The sequence below is a fragment of the Electrophorus electricus genome, chromosome 15, assembly GCF_013358815.1.
Source record: "Electrophorus electricus isolate fEleEle1 chromosome 15, fEleEle1.pri, whole genome shotgun sequence".
Lineage (NCBI taxonomy): Eukaryota > Metazoa > Chordata > Actinopteri > Gymnotiformes > Gymnotidae > Electrophorus > Electrophorus electricus.
In genome coordinates, this window is record NC_049549.1 from 6,453,559 (window position 1) to 6,474,367 (window position 20,809).

General features: G+C 39.8%; 1 protein-coding gene across 4 annotated transcripts; it reads left to right on the top strand.

Moving 5' to 3' along the window:
* The first annotated feature begins 87 nt into the window (after window positions 1–87).
* On the top strand, window positions 88–20,476 carry LOC113576468 (zinc finger protein GLIS1). 4 transcript variants are annotated; one of them, XM_027008546.2, is made up of 11 exons: window positions 95–266; window positions 7,598–7,768; window positions 7,858–8,657; window positions 8,766–8,975; window positions 11,269–11,430; window positions 12,918–13,028; window positions 13,642–13,780; window positions 14,986–15,142; window positions 18,821–18,963; window positions 19,577–19,690; window positions 19,969–20,476. In XM_027008546.2, the coding sequence occupies exons 3-11, from the start codon at window positions 8,007–8,009 to the stop codon at window positions 20,106–20,108; spliced, it is 1,827 nt and encodes a 608-aa protein (XP_026864347.2). In that variant the 5' UTR covers window positions 95–266; window positions 7,598–7,768; window positions 7,858–8,006; the 3' UTR covers window positions 20,109–20,476. The 4 variants fall into 4 exon arrangements, with proteins under 4 accessions (XP_026864348.2, XP_026864347.2, XP_026864345.2 ...); XM_027008544.2 differs by having other exon boundaries at window positions 7,858–8,975; XM_027008545.2 differs by having other exon boundaries at window positions 7,601–7,768; window positions 7,858–8,975.
* Window positions 20,477–20,809: the final 333 nt, after the last annotated feature.

Below are 20,809 nucleotides of genomic sequence, written 5' to 3' on the forward strand. Positions count from 1 at the left end.
TATGTTTGAAGAAGAGTTCTGGGTCCAACCTCCCTATGCTGAGAATTGTGGTCTTTACATTTCCCACCCATTCCGTGTAAGAGATGACCCAACTGAATCCCGCATTTGGGAAACTGGGGGCGAGTGTCGGCGTTTTCCCCCTTCATTTTTGTTGGGACTTCCCACTGCAAGAAGGGCAACAGTTGAAGAACTTCGCAATCTTCCCCAGCGCGCGCTGGCTTCCCACGTCCTCCAGCTGCAGGACTTACCTGGCCTACTGCTTCTGAGTGAGTACTCTTACCTAAATTCCGGAATAATTAACTAATAGGTTTGTTTTAATGATTGTCCCCACAAAGGTCCAGTTTCCCCCCCCCCCCCCCCCCCCCCCGCCCTAGTTGGTTTGCACGATTATTATTATTCTAAATCTGATCTTCATGGTCAGCCTTGGCATCCTGTATTTGGTGAAAAAGCATTTAACAAGAGCCGTGTGCTTGATTGACAGTTTAAGACGTAGCTACATCATAACCCTTTGGGGAAAAAACATGGAATTAACCTGCAAGAGCAGATTGATTTCGAACTAAGTAATAATATCGTTGTCTTGAACATCCTTAAATGGATTTCATATGGACGCATACAAAGATTTTCTTTGTAAGCTAAGCCAGTTCTTCTGTGAAATCTTATGATAAAGCATGACTTTCATGTGGGAACTCCTTTTTCATCCAAATGAAAGTTCCTTTGTCTTATTCCACGTCTGGCAAACGGTTAAGTGGTGTTTTGTTTTTTTTCTCCGCACTTTATGAAACATTGTATCTTTTCTATAAGTTCTGAAATCTTCTCCGTGCTGCTTCAGGCTATTGAACATGGCCTGCGTTTCATTTGAGATGTTGTCCCTGCATTGAACACTCCGAGAGCCATTGCTTTTTCATGGCCTGCTTTTAATGGGATGATAAACAACTTTTCAGGGATGGAATTTATTAAATGGACTGCATTCAAACAGTGGAGGAAATTGTACATACTGAACAAGTTTCGTTCAGTAGTGTGAACTTGGAGTGGTATCAGTGCATTTCACTGTTTAAAACTCAATTTGTATTTGGGTGTGCACATGTCAGATTGGTACATTTATCTGCCAAATGACCTGGATAGTGTCTTGTATGTATGCCCATGCCCACGGTAGTCTTATTGATGATTCCACAGGGGATAAAGTTAGGAGAAAGGTTTTGAATAAAGCCAAATTGTGGGGTAAGACCAAACTTTTGCCAAGTGGATGATAATTTGGTTATACAGCATTGCTTGCCTCTCCATCACAGGGATATGCAGAGGACAAAAAGCATTAACAAAGAACCGAGAAAGTACTAAGTGTTAGGTAAACACCCTATTAACCACCATCTGTCTGACATGTTTTTCTTGTAAAAGATCTCCCAATGTGACCAAATGATGTTTGTTTGGAGGTTTGGCATTGCTTTTCAAAAGCTGTGGGAATTGGTGTTTATTAGGTACATTAGAGTCTGTATTAGTGCAGAATTACAGGGATTATTCTCTCTTGGCTAAACTGCTGCCAGATGACATTTTAACTCAAAATTTGCCAGAGGAATAAAGTGTGGTATTGGAGTTAAAGAGTAATGAGTGTGACATTCTCTTTTTGTAACTGCTGAAATCTTCACTGCCCTCCCTCAGGCTGTTCTGCATAGCCTGGCTTTCATTTGAGATGTTCGTCCTCACAGAGAAGGGCTAGGATTGTTGGAATAACTCCCCAAGAGCCTTGTCTTTCTCATGGCCTGTTAAATGGGAGGAAGTGGTTTACTGTATATAGTTACATGGGGCATGCTATAAGCAGCGATGAACATAGTGGCGTAAGTGTATTTCCTGGGTGACTTAAATCAGCAGAGTGAGGCTTATACTTTTGTAGTATATATGCAGTGTAAAGAGGATTTGTGTACCTTACAAAATTAATGACTGTTAGTTCTGTTGTACTTCTGTGTAGATTAGTTCAAAAGAATGGGATTTATGTTGTGGTGTGTTTACAGCTTTATATGGGCCTTTTGGTAAAAAGTATATAATGGTAATAATTAATATAATGCCTCATTTGTACTTTACATAAAGTTAGTACTTACTTTAGATAAAGTTATTGTACATAATTTGATCACAAATACAGCTGCTCTTAAACAAATATTTTGGCAAATTTGCTGGACTAAGTTATAGCAGTAGAAAAGCTTAAAGAATACTTACAAACATCTCCCATTTTAGTTGTGGTTTCTCTGGTTTACAGTTTGGACAATCCAGCTATTTAAAATGGCCTGTCCACTCTGGCCCATGATATCTCATTCCAAAATTCCTTGAATGTTCATGGAACACTTGGAAGAAAATTATGATGTGAGACAAACGGCGAGGCTGTGGGGGATCCTCAAATATTTTCGCTGTAGCAGGCCCAGAAGCAGCAGGGTACCTGCACAAAACTGCCCGGCTGCAGTGTACAGGTCACGAAGGGTAGTAATGGCATTCACATTTGATATCACTGTACACTACATATTATTTTCACACCCATACATTTTTATGTTTACATATATTTATATTATTTATTTAAATATTTCATCATGTGTGTTTGTGATGGCCCGTTTTTCTTTGTATCATGAGATGCTGTGTAAGTAAGGACAAATCCTTTTAATTTGTCCTGCTCTTTTTTATCTTCATTCCCCAGGGAGGAAGATTGTTACACTTGAAAGATTTCATTCTATTTCTGTGTAAAGTGGAGCATGATGGGAGCTGAGGGCAGGAAGCCTGACTGGACATACAGAAGCAGATTGTAATGTGAACACCAGGTTGCTGATGCACAGAGCTCTGCCTTTAAAATGAATAAATAAATAGCAGTAAAGTACAGCATAATGAAAAACAAATACCTTTCTTTGGCATTTTGAAAATATGCTGTTTATTGAACAGCACACAGTTTTATAATGCACAAATTGAGCCATTTGCTATTTTCTGTTGGCCAAACAGTAATGATGTACAATTTGAACTCATTGTGGCAGTTTCATTTTTACAGCTCGATCCTCCTAAGCCATGTAAATGTATCACTGTGTTTATATGTTTTTGGAATACATAATACACATCACCACTTATCATAGGATGCATTTTACAGAGCCCTTATGAATGTGTATGCTTGCCAGCGAATTGGCAAGAGAGTGTATGTGAGTGTGCATACTGTCCACTCACTGTATTTAGAGGACAAGCTCTGTCCATGTCTACTCCTTTGGATTGGGCCACTGTCATTTCAGTGGAATTTCCTATTTCCTGCCATCTGTGTTCGGTGGAGGTTTCTCACAGATTCACGCTTGGTGGTAAGTGTTGTTTTTGCTCTGGCAGGAGGCTGTGTGGTTCACTTTGGTTCTCCAGTGATGCATCCTTTTACCAGTGCTTTCAAAGACTCATGGCTACTCAACTGAGATGTGGGAGAAGAGGCCGGTCAGGTTTGCCAGTATACTGCAAGTCCAAGGACATTTAAATGCCTTCAAATGAATGTCCTCCAGTCAAAGATTAACTTTATAATACCTCAGGAAACATTAATGACAGCTCTTAGAGGTGGAATGATGTAAGTATGAGCTCAGCTTAGATAGGTGTGACACTCTCTGCTTATTTTTTCACACCCACACAAGACGTACAGTGTTTTCTGTCTGCTGGATCTGGAGTAGGTCAGAGTGTCTTAACTATGGAAGGGTTTTTTCTCTCACTTAGACTGGTTTAATAAAGAGTGAATGTACTCTACTGTGTGTACATTAGTGTTTAGTGAGTCTAAACCCTCCTCTCTGCAGAAACTGAGCTCTGTTTTTGCTTGTTGGAAAATAAAATTTACACTTTCTCTTGTAATTTCCTACATCAAATAAATCTGCATTTTGTCCTTTAGCTAACATAAATATAAGACTCACAATCATCATTATATAATACTAGATATACATTTTTCTTTTCATGCCAAAACAAATTCTTAGATTGTATTCTGTTTTTAAAGCACAAAATGATTTTTGTCTTAAGAGCTTTTTCATGATTCTTTTGATTTACCTTAAATTGTGTAAACTGGAATTAATAATTAATTCCACAAGTCATTTAGTTGGTTTGTTAATTAATAAATTCATTCAATTACTTTACATTTTGCCCCTGAAGTGTGCCATAAGACTTATGAACCCATATGTTTTCCATTTACAGTAGATATTTGCACATAAATAATTCTAGAATTTCAGAGGGCTCAAATTTTGGATGCTGAATGAACAAACACCCTCATAAAGAAAACACCTTAACGACTAGTTTTGTGTGTGTGTGTTTTGTTTTTTTGGTTTTTTTTTGCATGGTATAGCACCTGCTAATAACTTTAAACTGTAAGTTGTTACTGGGCTGGTTAATTAATTTTTCTTACACACATTTCTGGCACAATAAAAGTGTCTCTGTAAAAGCTTGACTCAAATAAAAAAATATATAATGCCACAAATAAGACTTGCTGAAGTTTTTTCAATCTTACTAAATCAGATTTAAAGAGCTTAATGCATTCCCACTACCCAAGTCAACACCAATGTTGGTTTGAGCAGGAGAGGATTCAGAAAAGTTCTTGATTTTATGAAAACATTATAACATGTAGGTTTGCTGATGACATTCTATTATTGGTATGGACAGTTGATTGTGCGCTGATGTCCTTTTTCCACCAGTAAAAACATGGCCTGTTGTGCTCTTTCTGGCTATTGGCTGTGGATATCGGCTCAGTTAAAGAATCACAAAGTTATTAATTCACTGTTATTTATTTTTTGTGGCCTCAGCAGTATTGTGTTATTGCAGGCTATTGTTGTTTATTTTCTTTGTTGCTTTATTTCATATCATTACTGCTCTAAAATTGTTTAACTAATAGTAAGTTGTACCACAGTGTCCGCTGAGATATGCATAAAGAGGATGGCTTAATAATCAAAAATAAAGGAATTATTGAGAAAATTGGACTCTTATTGGATGAGGGATAATAAATGAGTGGTGTTGTCACAGCATTTCGATTCTCATAGTTGTATATTGGTCTCTTTATTGTCTTTGGTTATGTACTTTGTTTATGGAATGAATAGGTCATAATCACCACTAAAAATGAGGCGTACAAAATGTTAAGGTCATTAAGGTTTTAACAACACAATCTGAATGCATTATAGAGCTGTTTGAAAAGGGCCCCGTGATTGATTAATGACACATTACTGCAGTATGAACACTCATCCGGTTTGTGTGTGTCTTTTCACAGGCCAAGCAGTGTTCCTAATTGGCCTTTTTGCCACAGTGAGAGAAGAAGGAAATGCAGTCCATTACAGGAAGAGTCATAAAGAGATTTACTGTAACACGGCATGTCAGTAAAATACCATATGGGTTAAAAATGTGGCTTTCTAGAGGTCTTGGATAATTAGCCTACTGCTCATGCTTTACCCCAGATGGTGCGAGTCACTGGCTCTTAAGATGTAATGCAGCAACAGATTTAGCTCAAGTTTCCCTCCACTTGAGCACACAAAAGATTCCTCCTGGGAGTCTAGTCATTAACAGGGAACTAATATTGGTGGCAGAAGATGTTCAGAAATCCATAATCATATGTATTACTGTGTTAAAGGTTAAAGTCAAAAGTAAATTTTATGTCTTTTCTTCTATATGGCAGGCTAGCACTATACAATGCCTTGACAGTTTATTTGGCCCAGACACAGGTTGCACGGCCACTGATAGTTAGAAAAGCATTTTACAAGATGCTTGCTGCATTATGCAGGAATGTTGTATTAGACAAATAGTGTTGCATTGGGAACTTCTTGCAAATAGTACAGCTGCACAGTTTTGCTGCAAGCAGCCATTTCCATCTTATTAAATTCCACATTATTAAAATTATATTGAGATCTGTAAATTGTGGAGGCCACTAAAGCATTTAAATATCGCTGCCATGTTCCTTGAATAATTCATTGACGACAGGTGTCTTGTTACATGGTGTATTATTAAGTATCCATCTGAGTATGTTCATGAAGGGATGAACTTGGTCTGTAATGGTGTTCAGGGTGCCAGTGATGCCATGGAATGTTTCAGTGGGTATCTAATGGCAACAGGAAAACAGGCATCACACTGCCAACCCCTGTCCTGTACTGTTGAATCCAAACTGCATGGCTCCAGGGATTTGTGATGTTTGAATCAAATTCTGACCCTTCTATTAGCATAATACAAAAGAAACCTGCTCAATCCAAGCAAATTTCTTCCACCCCTCAATGCTCTTCTACCTGTGCTTTCTTGTTCTTTGCTGACAACAGTAGCACATCATCTTTTGCTGTTCTAATCCTGTTCAGACAAGGGCTGATAAGTGGTGCATTCTGAGATGACATTCTGCACACAAATGTTGAATTCAGATGTGAATTGCCACGTTGTGGCCCATGTGTTAACTTGCACAATTCTTGCCATTCTTTTTTCACCCCTTAAATCCACAAGCTGCTTTCATCCATGGATTCACTGGTCATTTTTAGCTTTTCACACCATTCTCAGTAAACCCTTAAAACAGTTGCACGTGAAAAGCCCAAGATGACAGCCATTTGGTAGATGCTTGAACAAGCATACCCAACAGTGACAATCATGGCAAAGTTGCTAAGGTCAGTCATTCTGTCCTTTTCAATACTCAAACAATAACAGAAGCTATAAATGCTGGTCTGTCTGAGCTATTCCACATACCACAGCCATGTGACCTATGACTTCTTGCGATTGTACAATTTGTGTGAAGGTGGTGATGTTTCCAATAATTGACAATGCAGTACTAATCAATTTAATATATTCGCAATAAAAGATCTAGATAGCCTTATGCATTGATTTCATTAGGTTGTTGGAATGGAATTTCAGAAAGCAAATGTCCTTCTCACAGATCTGTTGCCAGAAGTTATAAAAGATCACTATGTTTCTCCACTTGGTGGCTGATTGAATATAGGTAGATACCTGTACACCTGCAGCTCACCTGCTCTCTAATTAAGTCAGAGTAAAATGAAAGTCCTCAGCATGACATTAGTTAGTATGTTGTTTTTCTGCACATGGTGGTTTTGACATTTAATAGTTTGGTCATGCATTTAAAGGACAGATTTATTGTTTTTTCAATCCAGACACTATTGAACTTGATGTTTCCAAACATTTATAATTATACACAGCAAACCTCACTGTGATTTTGAAAAAGACATCTGAATTTTTGAAAGCTTAAATGGTTTCCTCATTGGTGTAAAAGCTTGGTGAGAAGATGCAGGGAAATTATGAGGTTCCCAGTGATAAAGCCTGATTATAAATGATGAGAAATAATGCTTCAATACACAAAGCACAGTGGTAGCTCAGTGGTTAAGGTACTTGACTTGTAATTGGAAAGTTGCTGGCTCAAGCCCCACCACTGCTAGGTTGCCACTGTTGGGATCCCTGAGCAAGGCCCTTAACCTTCACTTGTTCAAGTTGTACTCAGTCTTAATTGTAAGTTGCTTTGGATAAAAGCATCAGGTAAATGTAAGTTAAATATGTAATAAACCCTTTCCTTTTGATACAGCCTATATGAATGAAACTGCTTCAAAAATGATATGCATGTACAAAAATCTACAATAATTTGACCATTTTCTCTCTCTAGCAGTGAGCTGGCATTCAGACTATGAAGATGGAATTTGTGTGACAACTGCACTGAGTTCTGTGTTAAAAATAACTGAGACCTCACCATTTAAAATGGATATCGGAGAAAATGCCAGCATTCATGAGACCAACCCACAGTTAACCTCACTGCACACCAGCACCTCTTCCCAAGGTTGGCCTTCTTAACCTTTTTTATTTCCAACAGCATGAGACTGTACACCAACATCCTGCACTACTTATTATTTTTATATTATTATGCAGGTGCCTTGAGAATCAGAACAGACTCACCTCATGGGGAAAACACAGTGTGAATTATCCACATCACAAGAGAGGCTACAAGAGCCAGAGAAGGCCCTGCTCTGACAGTACCCTTCCCACATTTTTCTTTCCAGAGTGTGTTTAGTAGCATAATGGGGCCAACCAGGCTTGGCCCAGCAGCATTGCGGCTGGAAAAATGTGGCTTCACAAACAGCATTTACGGTGAAGAGCCACTTTCCCAATACTCACGGACCTCCTCCAGCCAGTACTGTCTGACTCACTCATTTCACCCAGAAAGTGTGAACCTGTGCGGTCTTTCAAAGACCCCAGTGCCCATTATTACTGCAGGGGGGCTTGACTTGGCCTCGGTGGCCCTCTCGACTCAAGGCTCCATAATGTATCAGTGTGTCAGTGAGGTACAGAGTGACTTGCCCTGGCCTTATCCAGGTGAAAGTGACTTATGTCAGTTAGCCAGCACCTTCTCTGCCCCATCAGCTTCATTCTCTCCTTCTTTCTCTACTCACTCCTACTGCAATGGATCAGAGCTGCTTAGCTCTCCATCCCTGTCTACTCCTCTTGCTCCACCCATGGGCCAGGGCTTCCTCACTGATGACAAGCAGCAGGAAATGCATCCTGAAGTGTGTTTGTACCCAAAGACCCTCAAGCAAGAACCAGCGAGTAAATTTGAAGCTTGCAATAAGGAACTGTTTTGCAGTGAGAACAGTGAGGAACCATTTAATCTCAATTATAGGCACCGATATCCCTGCTCAAGCCCAAGTTCAAACAAGGAACTGACCCAGCAGGTAAATCTACACAAAAGTCCAGCAGTGCCTCACAAGGACCCTTGCACTATGTTGCATTGCCCTGCGGATATTGATCAGAAGGTCAATTCTTTTGCTTGGAATGAGCAGCCATGCCAGTGGATGGACTGCAGAGCATCCTACGAGCAGAAGGAAGAACTGGTGAGGCACATTGAGAAGGTTCATGTTGATCAACGAAAAGGAGAAGACTTCACCTGTTTCTGGGCGGGTTGCGTTCGTCGCTGTAAGCCTTTCAATGCTCGGTACAAGCTGCTCATCCATATGAGAGTCCATTCTGGGGAGAAACCCAACAGGTGCATGGTGAGTTCTTAATGATCACTATAATGAGTGTGCATGCTGTGATTCCAGTTGCAGTTACACTGATGGTGGAGACAGAGGTATGAGTTCAAATAAGTTATTAGGGCCATTCATGTGGAATGGACCAAATGTGTATGGTGTGAAGCTGTCTGATATTTAATTCTTTTATTGGATTTGGGTGGAGTGGTGGCAGTTGGAGTGATGGAGTGATAGCTGGTGTTTTGACCCCTTGCCACAATGTTTAAAACCTCTGTGATAATCTAATGCTGCTGTTTTAGTAGTTTATCTCAGACTAGCATTGAGTGTGGCAGGTGTGCATGTCAGACAGTATAAGGGATTAATTGTTGTTATTTAGAAGCCTCTGTTGTGGAAAAGCTAACAACTGGGACTTTCCACGATCATTTGAAACAGTCTAAGCTTTACATTTGGTGTAAATTCATTCTCAAGATTGCTGTAAAAGTAATCTTATTCCAGAGAATGATGTACAGAATTATTGTGAACACAACATTAACACTGAGATCTTTGAGTGATTTTTTCAAAAGGATTATGTTCAACTTTTGGCACCATAAGATAAGATTTAATGCCATATAATGAAATAAAAGGAAATCCATAGCAGTCAGATAAAAACTGAATTTAGCCAACAGCTGCAGTTTATGTTCTGTCCGGTTTACATTATATTAGTTTGCTGTCAGCAACAGCATCAAAGAACAGTTGACTGGAACATTGTATTCTCAAAACACAGATGCTTTAGATGGATATTTAATGTGTACAAACAAACTGTGTTTGTAAGAGCTAAGTCTTTAGAGACTCGTAATGTGTCATGGAGCCACGTAAATCTTTCATGGCTCACTCCAGGAAAATGTAGACTGTTTGGCACTTAGAATTTAACCTCAGAGTGTCTAATGTGGTGAAACTGGAAGGTTGTATATAGATAAATGAAGTGAATAGGTGGTCACTAATTGGATGTACCTCCTCTGATGTACATCTCAAAGCTTTCCCCTATAGACTATGGGATGTAACAGAGGCCACGATGTGCTTTGTTTTGGGTAACATGTTTTTATCTTTTGCACTGTTTTATTGCTGTCAGGATATTTTTTTTGTCTTCATAAGTCACGTAAGCAAAGAGTGGAGAAGAAAGAATCCCTCAAGTCCTCAATCTGAAATTGAGCCATTTTTCAGAGCAATTTTCTCGAACATAAATTGTTAATTACATTTATTAGATGTGAAAATGGCTATTCTGAGTTCGAGTTGGATTGGGACTTATGTTTTAAAATTAACTGTTGAAAGAAGGGCAGAGATAATGATAAAAAATACAGGCTTTTACTTTGATAAAGCTGCGTTTCATTTACTCCTCAAGTGAACAACATGGGAAATGTGTTTTCTTTTTAGTAATTTTGGATAGCCATTAGGATATAATTTCACCCATCTACATATTTTGAAATGCTCTCATAGCCACAAGGCAAGAGATTTTATCAAACACACATGTGCTTCTGCACTGCTGTTTCCTTCAACCCTTCCTTCATTTTAACAATGAGCACAGCAGGTTTTGATAGCGTTCTGATCCAACACTTTAAGTCATTTAAACTTTTTTTTCTTTATATCAGACATATCCTAATATGTTACTTTCACCAAAAGAGCTGTAAAATGTTGGATTTTAGTTTGGGCATTCCCTTCAAAGAGGAAAAGGTCTCCAACATTTGTTGAATAATAAAGCTTTATTCAGAGCTCAGTAAGACCCAGTATGAGACATGTATGTGTGTGCTAATCAAAATTTAGAACCTGTCAGCAATGTTAATCTCAGAATATTGACTGCAAATTAACTACAGGAAGTGGCACATACAGCAGTGTAGTATTACGCAGCATAACAGCTACTACAGCTACTACTACAATTGCTAACTCCTTTTCTGGCATGTTTCCACCCCAAATATTTTACACAACAGTGTTCTAAGAGGAACTATCTCCGGATCGTGTGTGTGTGTGTGTGTGTGTGTGTGTGTATGTGTGTGTGTGTGTATTGCAGGTAGGCTTGCACTGTTGATTCCGCCAAGTGTTAAATTTTTCTACAACAAAAGGTGTCAAGCAGTTATATTTTGTACATATGTTCTCCTGGCAGTATATTATAGTATACAATTTCTGTCTCTCTATCTGTCTCACTTTCTCTGTATCTCTTTTTTGCTTCTTATAATGTTATATCGAAAGTGTATGCACAGTCACTACTAAATCAGCGATACGAATACACTTTGTTGGCGATAGCTTTTTTTCATGCATGTCTGCCCAATTACGTGTCCGTGTGAAGTTTGAAGGCTGCGACAAGGCCTTTTCCCGTCTGGAGAACTTGAAGATTCACTTGCGCAGCCACACAGGAGAGAAGCCCTACGTGTGCCAGTATTCCGGCTGTCTCAAGGCATTCAGCAACTCCAGCGACCGCGCCAAGCACCAGCGTACACACTTGGACACGGTGAGCCTCTAATGAGAGAACACAAAAATATAAAACTAGCAATAAATAAATAAAATAAAATAAAATGCCCAACCAGCTATGTGTTCACACTTACATCTTAAAAGTGACAGTCGTTTTTTCTCTCTGGATAATTGTATGATTTCCTGCGTTTCAGTGCAACAGTCAGGGGAGCAGTGTTTTATATGCTGTATTGCAGATTACCTCTATTCAGTTTATAGAAATGAAAAATGTGTCATGAATACACTATTTAGCAAATGTCTGAGTGAATTTAGTCTTGCGTAAAATGTCTTAAAGTCGTCCCTTTTCTTATTTTTAGTCTCTCCTGGTCGCCGTTTTCCAGCGCCTGCACTTTGTCTTTATCCAGCTCTCTTTTTCACGCATCCTCCTGTGCCTCTTTGCTGTCACACATTAGATATAGTCTATATCATGAAAATGATAAGCAAAAACAGTCGAAGCAGGACCTGTCACTTTTTCCACGCTAGAGAAAGGCACAAACGGTACACGAAAGTTTGAATAAGAAATTGCATTCCAGCACTGAGATCTCTTTTCACATTAATGGGTACAGGAGAAGAGTCGCGTCGAGGCCTTCACGCTCTGGCCGCACGTCTTTCGCCACAGTACCGCTCGCAGTCTGGGTTTCACGCCGACTAATCCAACCGCGGTCCCGCCGATATAGTAATCATATCGGCTTCCCTCTGCACGCTGAAGTCAGCAGGGCGCGTTCGCTTACAGCCGTGGGCTTTCATTAACCGCTGTCAGTAAATCTTTGGTTGAAGTACCAGTGGTTCGAATAGCTTATTAAGAACATAGGTATGCAGTTTATCTACACTTAGAAAGAGTGGAAAACCCTGGCGTGAGCGAGTGTTGTTCTCGTTATTTAAATATGTGCTATTAATTTAAACGTCGGTTCTATTCCCAGCTTGCAGACTGTAGGTAAGAAGTTTTAAATAAATATATGGAAGCTTCTTTGAGTGTCTGAGTATTTCTTTTTCTCCTGTCTGTCTATTCCGTCTCCTGTGCTTTTTCGCTCCTGCTCTTGGCTCACAAGAGTAACCTGAGTTGATTTTATTTTTCCCTCACGTCCTGTCTTAAACTTGTTTCTTTTTCACATTCCCCTATGGCTTGTATTTGGAATAGGCAGATGCGGGGGCAGTATAATATTTGTAAACTCTATCGCTGTATATTACACTACCCCTGTGCTCCATCCACGCATCCAGTGTAGAAAATACCTTTGGGAAACATTAGCATTATTTAGATTTTGGAAGACATTTGGAATGTTGAATATATAGTGTTATGCTTAATTTACGTACTTAAAATCTACGTCTAAATTATGTTTGCGTTTTCAAGTGCACGAGCTAATTCATGTGGACAATACTTTTACAAAGACTTTTAGTCTAGAACTAGACTCGTGTTTACACGGACTTTCCTAGATGTTAAGTGAATAACTTGACTTTTTCTGCTATCGTCGACTCTGGTGATGCTGCTAGAAGCCATACGCGTGTCAGCTCCCGGGGTGTTCCAAGCGGTACACTGACCCGAGCTCCTTACGCAAGCACGTGAAGGCCCACTCCGCCAAAACCCTGCACACGCCCGACAAGGTGAGAGGCTAGGCCCTCCGACTTTTTACAGGGCTCACTGATTTATGGGTTAGGATTAAACCTGAAGTAAGGAATTACCATACAGAATCGTCATTAAAACAGTGTACTCTCATTGTAATTTAATTTGTGTAAAGGACACCAGTTGTAAGTGACCCAAATTCCCTTTCTTCTTTGCTACCTTACAACCACTTAGTGCAGCTAATTAAATAAACCCAATGAGCTAATGAAACAGATCATACTGGTTAGTGTGTCCACTTTGTAATGCATCTCCTTCCTTTGTGAGCTTAAAAGAAAAGCCCCATTGTTTTTGCCTGTAGGCTATACACTCATATGAAAAAAGTGAATAATGGGAGCCTTTTGTGTATTCTCATGGCATGGGTTCTGTAAGCAATAACACATGTGTTCCTGTAAGAGAGTGGATTACCATCATACAAGTGACTCAGATGGTGATACGTAGTGAATATGCCCACCAACACCAGGCCATTGATTCATAACCAAAAAGTGCACTGTCGGCATTTCATGGCGTCTCACCATGACCCTCATTACGAATGACCATGCATAAACTCTTGCATTTATATGTGTTTGTGGTTATGCACCTGGGTGATGGGATTAGTGCTGTTTGGATTTGGAGAGGATGATTGCGAAGGACTGCCTGACCTTGGAGCCTCTCCACAGCTCCGCCCCTTCCCTACATGGGCGTGGTCAGCTAGAGCGCAGATCTTTTTATGAGCTTCAACAAAACAGCCTTACTGGTAGGTGCTATGTCTACTCAGGCCTAAGCTGAAAAATAATTTCTTCATAAGCTCATGTATTCACACTTGCCTCTGCAATTGCACATTTGGAGGGTGCCATGTGTCTTTCAATTTGGAGACTATAGCACAACATTTTACTTTTTGGGCTAATCGAAAACAAAATTCCTGTCAGTGAGGATACTCTACTAAAAATCTGCTTAGCTGAGTTCAGAAAACCACATAAGTACTCATTTTTTCCCTTTTAGGGTTGAAGGCTACCTATTAGAGTAGTATAGAAGTAGCATGTAGTTTGTGAAATGCATGATACACATTATAGTCTTTGGGTCTTTGGAAAAAGATTTGGTTTTGAAAATGTGTGAAAATGCATGACGTGCCCATGTGGGTGATTTTAAATAAATGTTTATGTAAACATGCCAGTTTGCATTACTGATGACATGCGAGAACGGGCGCCAACCTGCAGGCTCCTTCCTCTTTCCTCCTCTTCTCTCTTTGCCTCAATTTAGTGCTACAAAATTTTCTGAGGATCAGTTGTTCCAAGCAAATCATCAGCCGTGTGTTTACCGAATTACTGGGCACCCAGAGTGGGCATGCTGCCACCCTGCACACATCCCTCTCCAAACTCTTTCCATTCCGCTTCCTCTCTCGGCCTTTGGTGCCTGTACCCAAGTCAAGAAGCTGTCAGGTGACTATAGGCAGCATCACAAATAAAAAACTGAGTGAGCCGTTCTTGCTAATAGACTGAGACAACTGGCAGTATTGCTAAGAGGGCTGGTGGCTAGAAAGACGTCTCATTATTTTCTCATTTTGACTGAAGAGTCATTGGTGTTCAGATTAGAGAGGGATACAGATCTCTGTCAGATGGAAGAAATGACTCTTTCTCACACTCTAACCCACTGCACCGAGCTTTATAGGCTTTAATGTCTAAGGTGATTTTTATATTTTGAGATTAATTACATTTAATCAACTTTCTTTTGGGCAATTTCTAGGTTGGATTACAATACAATTACAATATTACATTACAATGTCCTAACACAAAGTTCTGATTAGTAAAAGTAGTCATTATAAGCAGCAATTATTCTAGTTACTCAAGGTTTCTTACAGTATGTTCAAAACATTTCCGGACAACAACAGATGTTTCTACAGTTCTGTTCATGTGTATCAATTGTAGAATGGCGTAAGGTAACCTGGTGATTCTGTATCTGCAGTCTTCTCGGGGAGCAGGGTCTCATGTAACATCACCTCATCAGAAGCTGGCAACACCATGCTGGTGAAGACCTCCAGACTCAGCAGCATGGAGCTCAGTGACCCTAACCCCCAGACCCAGCCAGCCCCTTTGCACAACACCAAGAGCGCCCCATACAGGTGAGACACAGGTAGTGGGCTAAACCTGAGATGTTAACAGCACTTAATAAATGATGAGTCCTCTATTGGCTGCAAACATCATCATGAGATTGGGTGTTAGTGGCAACTAAAGTTTTGTACTGGTTGAATATTGCCCAAGCACATAAGTGTCATGCCCAAATTCTTCGGTCGCATGAATAGTCAACATGAAAAATGTGAGTTAAGTCATTCTACAGATGGGAACAATTTCTGTTGTTGGTGATAAACTATTTGTTACTGGAAAGCTCTATCTGCAGAGCATATTTTCCTTGAGCAATGGCTTGGTTTTCTAAAACGTTAAAACAGCATTCATGGATTTATGGTGTATCATTTCCAATACTCCATCACCATTATGACATAAAGCTTTTGTGAAGCTCTACCTAAAATGTAAGAAGCATGTGTGTGTGTGTGTGTGTGTGTGTGTGTGTGTGTGTGTGTGTGTGTGTGTGTGTGTGTGTATTACATCAGGTTTAGTCAGGCCTGCTGTCCAGGGAGCAGAGCTATTTTGAAACATGTAGTAACATTACTACATTCTGTCTATTATGATATGACATTTGCATGTGTTTGACCCTTAATCTCTGTGTTCACTACTCACTATATTGCCACACTAATATAAGCACATCACAGATGGGATTTATTCTGTGGAAATAAACTGTCACCAAGATATTTACACATTATAAGGACAATGAAGTTAATACTAGATTTCCTAAGAGATACAATAACCTCAGTTAGGCAGTAATATGAGCATTTGCTTGTAATTATGGTCACTGTAAACTTTGGGGGGTTGACCATGATATTCATAATTGTTTTATTATTTTTTCTCTTTCTTCTTGTACTCATACAAAATATGCTTGGCTGTGTTATTGCTCCTACAGTGTACACTTAAACATTTGTTGATCCAAAAAGGGCATGGGACAGTATGTTAAAAACTTTAAATAAGACTACAGGTGTGGACTGCATTTTTACTTCTGGTCAATGAACTCTGTTTCTACCAATGATTGGACTGATTAAGTGATGTAATTGACCTGTTGTTCGGATCCTCAGGGAAAGCAACTATTACCAGAGCACTCTCTCTATTCCCATTACAACTATTACCAGAGCACTCTCTCTATTTCCATTACAACTATTACCAGAGCACTCTCTCTATTCCCATTACAACTATTACCAGAGCACTCTCTCTATTCCCATTACAACTATTACCAAAGCACTCTCTCTGTTCCCATTACAACTATTACCAGAGCACTCTCTCTGTTCCCATTACAACTATTACCAGAGCACTCTCTCTGTTCCCATTACAACTATTACCAGAGCACTCTCTCTGTTCCCATTACAACTATTACCAGAGCACTCTCTCTATTCCCATTACAACTATTACCAGAGCACTCTCTCTATTCCCATTACAATTCTTAAATGCTTTTGGAACAGATTACATGTTGCTTAACAGAATTATATTTACTTTGCATTTCAATGGCAGAATGTTCATATACAGTTGTTATTTCCAATGTTTTCCTGCAATCTTTGTGATTTGTGATGGATTGGTATGGCATGTGTATGTTAAGACTTGGGGGCAAATTGCCAGAAGCTGAAATTATTTAATTAAATGCAAGTATGAAGTTGCATTTCATTATAACTTGAAGTAGTTTTCTCTGAATTTAGTTTATGTAATTGGCCTCATCATTTAGTTTAGTTATACCCTTTGTTTATGAATGATAGCAAAATTATATGGTTAGTGATGACCATGGAACTGTAATGTTTTGTTATCACATAAAGGACACAGCAAAAGCATTTTTATATTATTCAGTGAACATAATGTGCTAGTGTGTAAAATGGTAGTTACAGATGAACAATAATTAACACATTCCATGCATTTGTGAAAATATTTGACCAAAACACCTTTTGATGTATGTGCTCTGAGTGATAACTTAAACTGTCTGTTTCACAGGGCAGCTTTTCACTGTGCTGCAATCAGCACGCCGGCAGTTGCTTTCTGTTGCGCACGCTCCAGAGAATAGCAGTTTACAATGCCATTCTTCAGTTCAGAAAGTACTGGCTGTTCTTTCTGCCCTCTGCATTTCACACTGAAGCCAAATGCATTCGCAGGCTGGTTTTTCTCCATCTAAAGGCGTCTCTGCTATAGAGTCGCTCGAATGGAACTCCCGTTCTTGCCTGGTATAATCACTAGGACTGTCTTTGTGATCCAGATGAGGAGACACATTTCCTCTCCTGCCAGGGTTTTGTGTACTCTAAGCTGCCGTAAAAGTTCACCTGTTCAGTGCTGTAGCCCCACTGCAGTAGACACTAGCTTCAAGATGTTCTGTTAGCCTTCCTCTCACTGAGCTACTTAAGTGGCTCTTTCATTGTGCCGTTGGCTTGTGGTGGTCCGGTGTTGATCACAGCATGCGGCGGAGCACCACTGGCATCAGGCCGTCACTCCACTGGGGGTGGGGGGTGGGGCTGAAAACACACAGCCAGGAAGTAGTGCTCCAGGGCTCCAAACGAGCACACACACCCACACCCACACCCATACACACACATCACTCTCTTTGTCTCTTTATATCACTATATCATATTTATAATTCTTTATATCACTCTCTCCCCCTCTCTGTCTCACTGTACACCTGAACTCCACTATACTTGAAATATTTCAGTTTCAGTTTGCAGTTTGCCAGTTTGTTTGCATTTTCATTAACCAATATATATCCCAGTTCAGTTTGTGTAGCAGGTTTTAAAATAGATTTAGTCACAAAACAGCTTTACAGAGATACCATTATACTAAAGACACACAATTTACCAGTGTTATTATTTTACCTATTATGAGTATTTATGAACATTATGACAGCTTCATTGTAATTTTCTTAAAAGGGTATTTCATGCTCACTAGACTAAGGATTGTAATTTACCTCAGATCAGATTTTCAGATCATCTCGGAATGAAAACAACCCAATCAAATTCTCCTGATTGTGTCTCTTTATGGTCCACGGTCTCAGACTGCAGCATGACTCCATTTGAACAGATGTGAACTGTACTGACAAGAGAGGAGCTTGTTTATGAATAACACACAGACCTTTCCAGGGGAAACCAGGGCCAAACTCCTGCTGAACTCTTTGTGAGACAGCGACATCAGCTCGTGAAGGGCATAAGGCATGCTTCTTTGACCAGAGCTGAATGAAATTCGAATAACATGCTCGTTGGTAGGGTAGCGGCTGAGCCGTCAGTCTTGTATAGCTTTCCTCAGAGTAACTGCCACTCGTGCATGCCCCTGAGCACTGTGGGAGAGAATCTGAGGTGCGAGTCTGGAATAGCGGCGTTCTTCCACTGCTTACTCACACATAGTGCAGCAAGCGCTGGACGAAGGCAGCCAGCAGCGGCGTCAGTAACCATGAAAGAGAATGAGGGTCGTTGAGATGCCTCCGTGATGATGTGTTTATTCATCCTGCACATATGTTCTCTGAAGGGTTGTCAGCGTTCAGTTATGCCTGGCCTTGTTACATACCAAAACTCTGTATTTAAAGCTGGAGCAGTGAATATAAAATATAACCGCATACCCTGCACAAGAACTACCTTGTAGTACGAAGCAACTGATGCAAGAGAAATGTATTAGGAGTTAATAAAATTGAAATGTGGATACACTTAACCGCTTATGGTGATTTCTTCTTTCAGGCTGTCCTGTCCACTCTTGCCTGGAAGCAGCCTGGTCAGCAGTCCAGGAGAGGTCCAGCCAGCATCCGTCAAACAAGCTCCCTCGACCAGCCCAACTCAAAACCTCGACTTGTTTCAGAGTGAGCAGTCTGTCAAACACCACGGCAAGTAGTCTGGTCTCAACTGTGTTTACCAAAACGGAAAAATAATATAAGAAAAAACTTCTTAAAAATAAACAAATAATTGCAAGTTAAATAAAATCTGTCTGCTTTGTGGATGATTTAAACTAAAAGCTGTTTTACTGTAAGCAAAGCTAGTACACTATGGGTGAAGAATGTCTCCTTTAACGTCTTTTACAGCTTCTTTCAGGAAGTCCCTTACTTACGGGAACACATGGCCTTCCATGAAGGGAGCTATTGTTATTGCTGAGGATTTATAGTTTATTTGCTTGTTCCCCATTGTGTGTGTGGTTAGTTTGCCATTACAAGTGGTAATGATTTAACTCTGGCTTCTTTATGTCAGCGTCAAACGACTGATAGGCAGTTAAATGAGATGATATAAACAGATCCATGTGGGTAGCACAGAGCCTGAACAGAGAATCTTACATGCATCTGTAAACACACTATGATTTAAAACAAATCTTTGACACAAATCTTAAAATGATTTGATTCAATGGTTTGATTCAGCTTGTTATGGAACCAGTACCATATTATGGAGATAATGGCTGTATTTGTAGCCTGATACTGTTGCGATCATTGGCCTCATCTCCACCCTCAGGGTTCCAGAGCTTCCACGGACGATCAGACAGGAATGAAATTGAAGATAATGGAGCAAAGCTACACAACTGTGACAAAAACAGACACCCATTCATTCCCAATCCTTCTTCGTCTTGTGAGTGTGAAATAATTAATCTTGCAAAATGAAGAGCTTTAGATTCTGTTTGATTGATTGATTGATTGATTGATTGATTGATTGCACTGAGAATTTGTGGAGGGAAGAAGAAAAAAACAACTCTCAATCAGAGACGTTCCGACTATTTTTGAAATAAGACTTTTGAAAGCTGCATTCTGTTGGTAATGTTAAACAAAATCAGCTAACTTGAAACACTTTGTTCTGTTTTAAATGCTTCCCTCTGTCTTTTTCTGATTTGAATGCTCTCTTTTGTTTAGTGGATTTTGGGTTGAGCCAGGACACTCAGACATTTGGTGGACACCATTTCTCAGCCTGCCCTGATGAGGGCCTCCTGCTCCAGATGGACATGTACGACCACTGCCTGGGTCAGATCTACTCTCTGTATGCTGAGACATGATGCCCTGGAAAATGGTCTTCAGTGTTAAACAAAGCCCAATCATCTCTATGACTCTGGGCTAGCTGTTGCCTGCATGACCTGGGTAATGTATGCTGCACAGAGATGTTGGAACATACAGTTTGGGACCAATAGCTTCAGTCTAATTTATGGACTTCAACAAGTTCATTCTGGACAAAAGTCTCTCATTTTCAGATGTTATGTAGCACAGTATTAAAGGGGCCAGAGCCCCAGAGATGCTCTGTATTGATATATTGTTTACAGTGTGTGGGCAACGTGCCTTAATTGCAGTTTTTTTCTGTTATATTACAACAGTACGTATTGGATCAGACTACTTCTCTGTCCTAAATAAAATTTCCTTGAAAACTGAAGACGGCAATGTTCTGTAAATCTTTCCCATTTGTCATGGGGCAAAGCGACTACGTGTAAAAACATCGCCATCTAGTGGTTGATTCTAAAAAGCTCTTGTAATGGGCATTCATTTTATTGACACGAATTGCAACTTTAGCTGAATTGCAAGATACTTACTAAACAAACACCAATTTACTTACAAAACACTGTACAGTTTAACTTTAAAGTTAATGACCTTAAATTAAAATATTATTTTCTCAATCTAAATTTAGTAGTTTTACTACCAGTTTCTGCATTTATTAACCGCAAGAGTGCGCATTTATTCCACCTTCATTCCAACAATTAGAAGCTTA